At 38.9% G+C, this 12,314-nt stretch overlaps 1 protein-coding gene across 1 annotated transcript in view; it reads right to left on the minus strand.

Moving 5' to 3' along the window:
* Positions 1-12,314, minus strand: part of LOC103092531 (mucin-16-like) — a 178,052-nt gene that overhangs the window by 108,868 nt on the left and 56,870 nt on the right. Inside the window, exons 18-19 of the mRNA XM_056820976.1 lie at positions 2,407-3,057; positions 1,372-1,410 (exon numbers count right to left, since the gene is read on the minus strand). Of these exons, the coding sequence (XP_056676954.1) occupies positions 1,372-1,410; positions 2,407-3,057 (690 nt within the window). The remainder of the gene's footprint in view (positions 1-1,371; positions 1,411-2,406; positions 3,058-12,314) is intronic.

Genomic DNA, 12,314 nt, shown 5'->3' on the forward strand with positions numbered 1-12,314 from the left:
TACAAGAGTTCACAAGTCACTTGCTAGAGTGGTACCTCCAAAGGCCACTGCCTCTCACCCCAGACAGTGCAAGGCAAATTGGGAGGCTGCAGTTATTTTCTGAGAAATGGGGGAGCAACAGGAAGTAGGATTGAGAAAACTGCCTTAAAAAGGCCAGGCCAAGGATTCAGTCATTCTCTCCATGTCAGTGAGCTGGGCTGAAGGAGGACTCTTCCCCTGGATCCTGCATTGGCTTGCTGGGTGAGTGGCTGAGATTCCTGCCTTGGCTTTGGAGGAGGCTGTGCTGGTGGACTGCTGGATGAAGACTCCACAAAGAGATTGAGACCTGAGGAAGCCTCCTGCCAGGGTGCTCAAGAGTGGAGTCCTTTGGTCTATCTCCATTCCTCACCCTTATCTACCCTGACACCAGGTCCTCTGACTTTGGTGGCTTTGGCCATAGAAGTAACTAGGTAGCACAATGGACAGCGTGCTGTGCCTGGAGTCAGGAAAACTTGAATTGAAATCTAACCTAAGACCTTATTAGCTGTGTGATCCTGGGCAAGTCACTTAGCCCTTTGCTTGCCTCTGTTTCCCCTTCTGCAAAATGGAGCTAAATATAGCACCAAACTCCTATTATTAGTATGAGGATCTTGGTGCCTGGTACATAGTAGGTACTATATAAGTGCTTATTCCCTTCCCCTTCCCTTTACCATTGGCAAGCAGTTTATAGGTATAAGAGATAGGATTTGAAGACAAATTTTCCTAGTAAACTGGACCCCACCAATGTACCTATTAGATCAAAACAATTAATCATCATTGATTTAGGGTTTATTAGTGCCCAGCCATTTCCTAAATAGTGAATGTAAAGAAAAATTTTAAAATGAATTCTCTGCCCTTGGAGAGTTCACAAAAGGAACCCACTCTGAAGTGGAAAGAGCCTTAGCCATTCAATGTGAAGCTCTGGGGATGAATTCTCTTTTTGCCCTTGAAGTACAGCATAATAGAATAGAAAGAACAATGACTCTGGGATCAGAGGGCCTGGGTTCAAATCTCACCTCTGATGCTTGCTACTTTTGTTACCTGGGGCTAAGTCTTACTTAATTTCTCTGGGCCTCAGTTTTCCCAAATGCAAAATGAAGGAGTTTAGCTAGGGGGCCTTTGAGGGTCCCTTCTAGTCCTATCCAATCATCCTAACACAAATGTTTTAAGTCTCTGGACCTCAGTTTCCACATCTATTAAATGAGAGGCTATACGTAATCCCAGACACTTCTAAGGTTCCTTCCAACTAATTATATGAAAGTTCATAGCATTGGGAAACTCACTCCACATTCTGCAATTCCTATTCTCAAGGCTGGGCATAGAAAGGCATCAGAGGCACAGAGGAGTTCCTACCTGTAGTGCTAGAGGAAGGTGATGGAGTCAGAGATGGTGCTAAAAAAATGGGGGAACAGACAGAAAAACCACAGCAAACTATGAATGAAAACTCTTGACCACATGCATACAGGAATACTACAGGGAAGGGTACAGTCTATGGGATATAGAGGTGATGTGGTTGTCACATGATCTGTTCAGATCAGCCACTGAATCATCTGGTCAGAGGGGGAGGAAAATCCATCCTGCCTCCGGGGGGAGCTGTTCATTTTTGCATGGTCAGCCCCTCAGTCTTGCACTGGGCAGACTTATCATGAAAGCTTGGGTCGTCTAGCCATCTACTGTTTTGCAACTCTGGGCCCATTATTGAGTCCACCATTCCACTGGCATAGAACTTCCTCTTCCCACACCATGTCTGCTTAAAGAGTGTTCACTGTAGTCTAGTAGAAAGAATTTTAGACAAAAGTCAGAAGACCTACAACTTGAATCCTGGCTTGAACACCTTCTGAGTCTTCTTGGTAGGACCTCCAAATGGGTCTCCCTTAGTACTACCCTACTAATCTTGTAGGACTTATATGTGTTAGCTGTATACTAGGCATGCTAAATGTTAGCTATTATTCATCTGCCCAGGGCAGGTATGAATGAGTTGATAACTCTAGCCCTGGGCATGTTCTCAATCCTATCTACAAAGTACCAGGAGGTGTTTTGTCCACAACTGCCAAATGGGTGTGTAGTCACAATTCCAAACAAAGGCTTATCTTCTCCATCCCTTAAAAGCTCCATCCTTATTATCTGTCTTTCCTGATCAATGTTCCCCATATGGGTAGAAAATATCAGATCTAAGATTTGAACCCAGGTCCTCTGACATGAATGCCTGCTCTTACTACTGCATCACACACCCTTCATGAGTCATTAAGGGAAAAAGGACAAGGTTGACCTCCTCCTTGGACATGTCAGACTCAGACACCATAACTGTGGTGACTGTTTCCTGCCTGTATTTCACTAAAATACAACCCTGTGTTCCAGCAGGGAAGATAATGAAGGAACTGTTCTTACCAGTGTCTGCAATAGTGGTCATGGTGGTCTGGGTGGATACTTTATCTGTGGGAATGAGAGGGGCAGCTGAGCTGGTGGGCAAATCACTTGTGGACAGAACCACAGCCTCAGCTCCTCTGCTGATATCCATCGTGGCTGTGGACTCAGTCAGGGCCGGCCCTTCCCTTGCAGTAGCCATGGCTGTGGTCTCTGAAGCAGATGTGTCCAGAGAGGTCATTGGCTTTGGATCTTCTCTACTGACACTGGAAAGACTTGTGGCTGAAGTGCTTGTAGACCCTGCTGGGAGCACATTGGTCCAGGGGAAGGCTGTGGTCGATGCTATGGTGTCGGGAGTAGCAGGGTGTGAAGGGACACCTATGGGGCTCCCTCCTCCTGTCCCAGCCCCAGGTGGGGTAGAGATTTCGGCAATGAGCGTAGTTTCAGATGGGCTGGTCGCCACTCCAGACCAGGCAGCTGGTGCTACCATGGTCTCTGGCAAGGCAGAGGAAGCAGGCACAGTGATTTTTTCCAAGTCAATATCAGAGGCAGTGGTTGAGGCTGTTGTTGCCAGAACAGAGTGTGTTCTTACTGCAGGGCTGGAAGTTGTAGTCATTATGGTCTCTGGCTCTCCAGCTGTGGTCATTATCCTGCCCTTGCTTTCTGCACTGGGCCCTGTGATCAGAAGGGTGGATAATGGAGTTACAGCATGTTTAGAACTATTGTCTATTTTCCATTAGCCTCACAATGAAAAAATCCATACTTGCCTCCTACACTTCAGGAATGAGGGAGGAATCAGTCCAATTTACTCTTAATTGATATATCCTTCTAAGGAAGAAGTTTTGTTTTGTTGTTGTTATTGTTGTCATTTTAAACCCTTACCTTCCGTCTTGGAGTCAATACTGTGTATTGGTTCCAAGGCAGAAGAGTGGTCAGGGCTAGGCAATGGGGGTCAAGTGACTTGCCCAGGGTCACACAGCTGGGAAGTGTCTGAGGCCAGTAGGACCTCCCATCTCTAAGCCTGGCTCTCAATCCAATGAGCCACCCAGCTGCCCCCAAGAAGTTTTGTTTTGCTTGTGACTTCCCTCCTCAATTAGACCCTCCTCTTCTATCATTTTGAAGTCTGTCTATCTCTTTTGTCTATCTCCCCCCATTTCCCTGCTGAGTTGAATGCAAGTGAACAATTCTGTGCAGGGGGTGCAAAAGAAGGTATGTATGGGATTATGTATTCAACCCTCCTTTGTCCATTCAGATAATGAGGTCCAAGTGATTCCTGCTCCCCCAACTCTTTCCTCCATATTTGTATATTCTTCTTCAAGAATACTCCAATTATGAGAAATAATAAGTCCCACCTACTTATTCCTCATTTAATCACCAACATATTCCTTTTTCCCTCCCTTTTCTCAAGCAACAGGAAATTGGAAGGGGTTAAACAGTTATAAAGTTGTTAAATTTTCATGGGGCAGAAAAGAATCCTTCAAAATCCTAATTTTTTCAAGGCTCAATGAAGTTAAATACAAATTGTATACAAAATAAATACAAAGGAATTTAGTATTCAAGGCCCTATGTAATTGAATTCAGTTTAATTCACATTTATCAAGACATTGTGCTAAACTTCAGAAAGTCTGGGTCTAACCTACCTTATCTCATATAATTCTCTTCCATATACTCTCTGCCAATTGAATTTCTCTTCAAACCTCATGCCTATTCAGAATTTTCCCATCTCTGTCTTTGCTTACACTATTTTCTATTTATAGAATGACTCATTTCTACCCTCTACTATAAAATGATTAAGTTCAACCTATTTTGTTAAAATCTCAGTTTTAATGCCATCTCCTCTGTGAAGTCATTCCTGCTTTTTTTGCAACAATTTTATGTTGTTTCTAGAGATAAAATTATAAGCAAATTCTAACAAACATTCAAAGAAAAATCAATCTCAATATCATGTAAACTATTATAAAAATAAGTAATTGTATTAAAACCATTACAATCCCATAGTCTTGATACCTACACCAGGGAAAGACAAAGCAAAGAAAATTAATGACCACCCTATCCTTAATGAATACTGACGGAAAAATATTGAATAAAACATTAGCAAAATAATTACAGTTATATGTTTAAAAGATTATGCACTGTCATTGGACTGTATTTATTCCAAGAATAAGAGTTTAGTTCGGTATCTGGTAAGCTATAAATATAATGCACCATGTTAATAACAAAAATAATGAAAATCTTATAATAATATATGCAGTGAACACTTGGCCAGAAAATTGTATTTGTTAAAGAATATTTAAAATCATAAGGATGAATAGATATTTCCTTGATATGGTTAATAGTATTTAGCTAAGACCAAGAGTCATCAATATATATATATATATATATATATATATATATATATATATATATACTGGAGAAATTTTTACGGTCTGTCCAATGAAATTAGGGGTAAAATAAGGACATCTATTGCCACCATTAATGTTAGAAATAATTCTACAAATGCTTGCAAGCTACAGTAACAAAAAAAGAAATTGAAGAAATAAGTATAAGGGAGAAACAAAATTATCAGTATTTATAGATATGATGGCCTGCATCAAGAACCCTAGAGAGTCAACTAAGAATTAAGTTAAATAGTTAATATCTTTAGCTAAGTAATAGGATATTTAAAAAACACAACCATCAATTTTTGTGTATTACTAACAAAATCAAGCAGTAAGAGATAGGAAAAGAAAACCCATTCAAAATAACTATAGAATTATAAAATATTTGGGAATCCACACATCACACGAAAGAATTATGTGAATAGGCTCCAAGACAGTGGATTGGCAGCAGCTACCCAGCTGAAGTCTCCTGGTATTCCCCTCCAAAGAATTTAAAATAATACCTCCACTCAAATTTTAGAGTGGCAGAGTCAACAAAGCGTCAAAGTAAGATGTTTCTTCCCTAAGAAAACTTGAGAAGTTACTAGGAGAAACCTGTGACTTGGTGGGAGTGAGGCAGATCTATTTGTAACAGACAGACAGTGGCAGCTGTCAGTTAAAGGGTCTGACAGCTGGTCAGAAAGAGCTTACAGGAGACCCCTTGATGGCAGTGGTTATGGATAGCACTGACTGGCAATTATATTGCCAATATACAGTTCTCAGTCATAGTTCCTTGGTGGGAAAGAGTACTAGTAGTCCTTCACAAGGGATCTGGGGCTGTGGTCATAGTTTCAAAGCAAAGAAGAGGGCTAGTTCTTGCAGCTGAAGGGAAACGGGAGCCCTTCCTGGGTAAAGCCCAGAGTGCAGACTAGGAAAGCAGTGACCATACCTGTCACAGGATCACATCACCTCGGAAGCACTAAAAAGTTACAGACCTCTAGAACTAGCTCTGAAAAGAACAGCATGAAGAATCCTGCAGCTTGAGACCATGACTTTCCTCCCTCCAGTGAGAAAAGATCAATTTTATATAAAGTTCAAAATCAAGAAATGGGCTGGAAAAATCAGCGAACAACAAAAATCTTGATAATGAAAAGCTACTATATTGGCCAGGAAAACCAAGAATAAACTCAGAAAAAGACAACAATGTCAAAACCTTGAAGAAAACCTAAAGAAAATTGCTACTTAGTGAACCCAAACCTAATTTCTGAATTTCTGGAGAGTTAAAGAAAGAGATAAGATTTGTAAAGGGAAAGCTGGAGAAGAAATCTGTAAAAAGAGAATTAACAGCTTGACAAAAGAGGAGCAAAAAATATCAAAGAAAATATCTTAAAACAAAATTGGCCAAATGTAAAAGAAGCCTAAAAATTTCCTGGAGAACACCTTAGTAAGAAGGACTGACAAAGCATAAGAGGGACAAAAATTCACTAAAGAAAATAACATTAAAAAACTGAATTTGACAAATGGATAAAGAGGTACAAATTTTCACTGAAGGAAATGATTCCTTCAAAATCAGAATTGGCCAACTGGAAGCTAATGACTTCTTGAGACATCAAGAAACAGTAAAACAATGGCAAAAGTATGAAAAGGTAGAAAAAATATGAAATATCTCTTTGGAAAAACAACTGACCTGGAAAATAGATTGAGAAGATGATGATTGAAGAATTATTAGATTACCTGAAAGCCATGATCAAAGAGCAGGAGCATAATCTTTCAAGAAATTATCAAGGAAAAATGCCTTGTTATATCTAAGGAATTGAAAGAATTCACTGATCACCTCCTGAAAGAGATTTTAAAATGGAAACTCTCAGGAATATTATGGTCAAAGAGAAAACACAAGAAACAAGTCCAATATCATGGAGCCATACTCAGGATCATATAAGGCATAGTGGCTTCCAAGTTAAAAGAGTGAACAGTTTGGAATATGATATTCTGAGAGGCAAAGGAGCTAGGTTTTACAACCTAGAATGAACTACCTAGAAAAACTGCAATCTTTGGGGAGAGAAATGGATATTTAATGAAAAAGAGGAGTTTCAAACATTCCTCATTTAGAGACCAGAGTTGCATAGAAAGTTTGGCATTTCAAACAGAAGACTCAAGAGAAGCATAAAAAATAAGCATGAAAGAGTAATCATAAGGGATTCAATGAACTTAAATTGTTTATATTCCAATATGGAAATATGAAATGGCTAACTCCTAAGAATTTTATCATTATTATGGCAGTTAACAGCAGTTTATGTATCAGAGGGCATGGGCATGGGTGTGAGTCTATGAGATTGGAATGATCTCCAAAATAAATGAAGGGATGATAAATGAAGGGATGCACTGGGTGAAGAGGGATGGAAGTGGTAGAAATATGTATAAATTTTATGTATAATATATAACGCATATTATAAATTTATACATTTTATAAATTAACAAATTTATTTTAAAAAGAGATATTCCCTAGAATATGAACAGTAAATTTTCAAAAGAAAAATCTTAAAGTTATCTATGGTCATATGAAAAAATTCTCTGAATCCTTATTGAGTACAGACAAGCAAATTAAGACATCTCTGAGGTACTACCTCATACCAATCAAAAATAATAAATGCTGGAAGGGGTGAGGGAAAAATAAATACACTAAAAGCTGCTGGTAGAGCAATGAAATGATCCAACAATTTGTAACTATTCCCAAAGGGTTCTAAAACCATGCATACATTTTGACTTAGCAATGCCACTACTAGTTTTATATCCAAAAAAAGACAAACAGAAAAGGAAAAGAACCTATATGTTCAAAAATATTTATAGAAACTGTTTGTAATGGCAAAGAATTGGAAATTGAGAGGATGACCATCAACTGGGGAATAACTGTTCACGTTGAAGCATATAATAGTGATTGAGTACTATTGTGCTATAAGAGATGGTGAGCAAGATAATTTCAGAAAAAACTGAAAAGACTTACATGAATTGATGCAAAGTGAAGTGAGCAGAATCAGAATATTGTACACAGTAACAATATTTTACAATGATCAGCTATGAATTATTTAGCTATTCTCAGTGATGTTATGACCCAAGAAAACACCAAAGGACTCATGACAAAAACAAAAACCATGCTAGGACCAGGAGCAGATAAAAATCACAAAGAGGAATATTTAGGCCTAGTGTCAGAAACAACTTCCAAACAATTAGAGTGAACAACTCAGTGGTACAGCAGATAAACTACCTAGCCTGGAATTAGAAATGCACATCTTTGTGAGTTCAAATGTGGCCTCAGGTATATATTAGCTGTGTAACCCTGGGCAAGATACTTAACCCTGCTTGCCTCAGTTTCCTATCCTGTAAAATGAGCTGGAGATGAAAATGGCAAGCCACCCCAGCATCCTTACCCACAAAATCCCAAATGAGATCATGAAGAATGAAGAGTAAGAAACAACTGAAAAATGATTGAACAAACAATTGGATGAAGTTGCCTCTTACTAACAGTCTTCAAGTAGAATCTCTTGACAGATATGTTGTCATGGAGATTTTTAAAAAATTTTTCCCATGGATACTTGTTATCTCCCTTCCCTCTTTCTTTGCCCCTTCCAGAGTTGATAAGCAATTCCACTGAGATATACACATATATTATCACTCAAATCCTATTTCCATATTACTCCAAATCCTTGTAATAATCTTTTAAAGTCAAAACCCCAAAACATATGCCCATGCAAACAACTGAGAAATCATATGTTTTCTTCTGGATTTCTACTCCCACAGTTCTTTCTCTAGCATTCTTTTTCATAAGTCCCTCAGAGTTGTTCTGGGATCATTGCATTGCTTTTAGTAGCAAAGTCAATTTTATTTCATCATCCCACAATGTTTCAGTTACTAGGTATAATGTTTTCCTGGTTCTGCTTATTTGACTCCTTATCAGTTCATGTAGGCCTTTCTAGTTCTTATATAAAACAAGCAGTTCATCATTCCTTATAGCACAGTAGCATTCCATCACCATCATATACAACAATTTGTTCAGCCATTCCCCAATCAATGGACATCCCCCATTTTCCAAATGTTTAGCACCACGCACAACACACAGATATAAATATTTTTGTACAAACAGAACCTTTCACATTTTTTTAGCTCTTTGGGATACAATATCAGTGGTGGTATTGCTGGATCAAAGGACATGCATTCTTTTAAAGCCCCTTGGGCATAATTCCAAATTGCCTTCCAGAATGATTGGATCAGTTCATATCTCCACCAGCAATATATTAGTGTTCCAATTTTGCCACATCCCCTCCAACACTTATTATTTTCCTATACTATCATATTGGCCACTCTGCTAGGTGTAAGATGGTACACCTCAGAATTGTTTGGATTTCCATTTCTCTAATCAGGAGGGATTTAGAACATTTTTTCATATGATTATTGATAGTTTTGATTTCTTCATCTGAAAACTGCCTGTTCATATCCCTTGACCATTTCTCAATTAGGAAATGATTTGATTTCTTATAAATTTGACCTAGTTCTTTGTATATTTGAGAAATTAGACCTTTGTCAGAGAATTTTGTCATAAAAAAATTTTTCCCAGTTAGTTGCTTCCCCTCTAATTTTGGTTGCATTGGTTTTGTTTGTACAAAAAAAATGTGTTAATTTAATATGATTAAAATTATTTATTTTACATCTTGTAATGTTTTCTATCTCTTACTTGGTCTTACATTCTTTCCTTTTCCATAGATCTAACAGGTATACTAGTCCATGTTCACCTAAGTTACTTATTTATCACTCTTTATGTTTAAGTCACATATTCATTTTTAATATATCTTGATATAGCATGTGAGATATTGATCTAAACCTAATTTTGCCATAATGTTTTCCAGTTTTCCAGCAGTTTCTGTCAAGTAGTGTATTCTTATCTCAAAAGCTCGGATCTGTGGCTTTATTGACCACAAGATTACTGAATTTATTTACCCCTAGTCTATTCCACTGATCTAGCCTTCTATCTCTTAGCCAGTGTCAGACTATTTTGATGGTCACTGTACAGTTTAAGCTCTGGTATTGTGTCATGGAGATTTCTTTTGGCATTTCAGCTGAACTAGATAGTCACCAAGGTCCTTTCAAATTCTAAAATTCTTTAATTCTGTTATTCTCTGGAGGAAAAAAAAAAGCTAACTGATATCTGAAACCTGGAGTGTTGTCCCAGACTGGCTCAAGGAGGAATGGTAGATAGTCATATGGACAGTCCAAAGTAGGCCTACAACCAAAGTGAAAGCACAAAAACTTCAAGCAAGAGAAAAATAGGTCCTAAAATATACTACTGTATGTATAGCTTAGCCAGCATGCTTCATGGAAGAAAGTAATGGAGAAGAAACCTGGTTGCCCTCTTTTAGATCATCTGAAGAGGGCAAAATCAGGAGTAGTGGATTGAAGCTGCAAAGGGATTGATTTGAGCTTGATATAAGGGGAAATGTTCTAATTAGCACCATCCCAGTGTATAATGGGAAGTCTCAGGCAGTGTTTATATAAAGGTTATGTCCTTTTTCAGGTACTGATTGGACTAGAGAGCCACTGTGGTCCCTTCAACACTGAAATTCTATAATTCTAACTATGTGAATGCAAGATCATAGATTTGGAATTAAAGGGAAACAGAGGTCATTAATTCTAAATCCCTCAGTTTACATTTAAGGAAACTAAGGCTCAAGAAAGTTAATTATCTTATCCATGGTCACATAGGCAGTTAGTGGTAAAACTGAGATACCTGAAATGGCAGAGGCATCTAATGCCTAAATTTCCTCTCATATTCCTCTTCTAAAATTATAAAGATGAATCTGTGGCAGATAGGCAGCTCAGTGTCAAGGTCTGGAGATGGAACATCCTGAGTTCAAATCTGGCCTCAGACAATTTCTAACTGTGTCAGCCTGGATGAGTCACTTAACCCCCTCTGCTTAGCCCTTGTTACTCTTTAGCCCTGGAACTGATACTAAGGATCGATTCTAAGACAGAAGGTAAGGATTACAAAAATATTAATGGATGTTGTACATTCCATCTAGGCATGCAGCCAGACTATCTTGCCATTTGTCTTACTGTAGCCCCATTTTGCCCCAGTGGACTAACAATTCAGGAATCATGCCTCTGATTCTTGAAGCATTTAAAAAACAGAACTTTGGATCTCCTGGCCTGGGACAAACTATCTTGATAAGTAAGTGAGGGCAAACTTACCTAAGCCCATTATATCTTGCTTGCCACATTCCTTCCAGCCAGCCACCTGGGCAATCTTGCCATATATAGTCTCTTCCCCAACCCCTTCTACTTTATGCTCTGGACACACATAGGTATGTACTTTGTGTTGTGTTTTTATAAATAAGGCAAGTTTTTAATGAAGCCAATGTGTAAGCAAAATAATTAATCAAATCAATACTACTATTGTGTTTAGAAAAAAACATGCCAATAAGCTACTCTATGGACCACTCCCCAGACCCAAACTCTCCAGGGCTTGTGGAGTGCAGGTACTCTCTGTGAGTGATTTGAGGGTTGTCTGAGCTCTCTGGGAAGGTGCTGGACATTTTTTTATCCTCTATTGGTCCTGCTCCGGATACCAAGAAAGTGCCTGTGTCTCCTCCAGTAGACGTTGGAATGATGCTGGAAGGAGAGTTAGGTGGGGCACCAGAGCCCAGCTCTGTTCCTGTCTGAGCATCCCAGTCCTTTAGGATCGTTTGCCTTACTGACAATTCTGGGTTCCGCCTGATTTCTGTGGCTACAAGAGTTGAGGACAGAGGTAAAGTGTCTAATTTCAACCCCTGAAGCTGAAACAGTGATATGGGAAAACAACTGGAGAGGGCCATGGACTTGGGATGCTTCTGGGGCATTCCCTATAAGCTGTTTTTGATATAGATGTGCCTATTGAAAATGTACAGGAAGTTGTCCCACATGAGCTGGTCTGAAGTCTAAGCTGACTCTGGGTTCTACTGGAGTCAAGGATTGTGAGATGTTAGCAATGCCTATGGTAACTTCAAGTTATGTATTCAATAGAGCTGAGGCTTCTGTGTGTATGTTGGGGAGATGGGCATTGCAGAAGGAAATTCTTGGTTCTCTTTGTCTATTCTGAGTTTACACTTGTGAAAAAGGGAATCCTTCACTCTCTTTGTCTAGTTGGAGTTAAAACTTTGGTTAACACTAACTTAAGTACCACACTAGATTGTGAAGACAGGATTGACTTTCCTTTTTCTACCTTTTTATTGAATCAACACAAGCTTGAACTAGGTGGAGGAGCTCACAAACCACTTAGTGAATTCACACCCTACTTAGTGCCAAGTGAGAAGCCAGCAAGATACTTGGAGAGCTCCACCCTTTTTCTAACTCAAACAAGTCAGAAACTTTTGAATTCTTTTAAGAGTTCACAGACTCAGAAACATGTGAATCCTAGGAGGAGAGTTGCCACCTTCAGAGGATGAGAGATGTCACAATTTTGGAAACTGTGATTGTCCCCTGTGAAGAGGGGCGGGGATAGGAAACCACCATAAACATCACAAAATCCTTGGGATGGCAGTCTGGTGAAGT

Source organism: Monodelphis domestica, chromosome 3 (assembly GCF_027887165.1).
Source record: "Monodelphis domestica isolate mMonDom1 chromosome 3, mMonDom1.pri, whole genome shotgun sequence".
In the NCBI taxonomy this organism is placed as follows: domain Eukaryota; kingdom Metazoa; phylum Chordata; class Mammalia; order Didelphimorphia; family Didelphidae; genus Monodelphis; species Monodelphis domestica.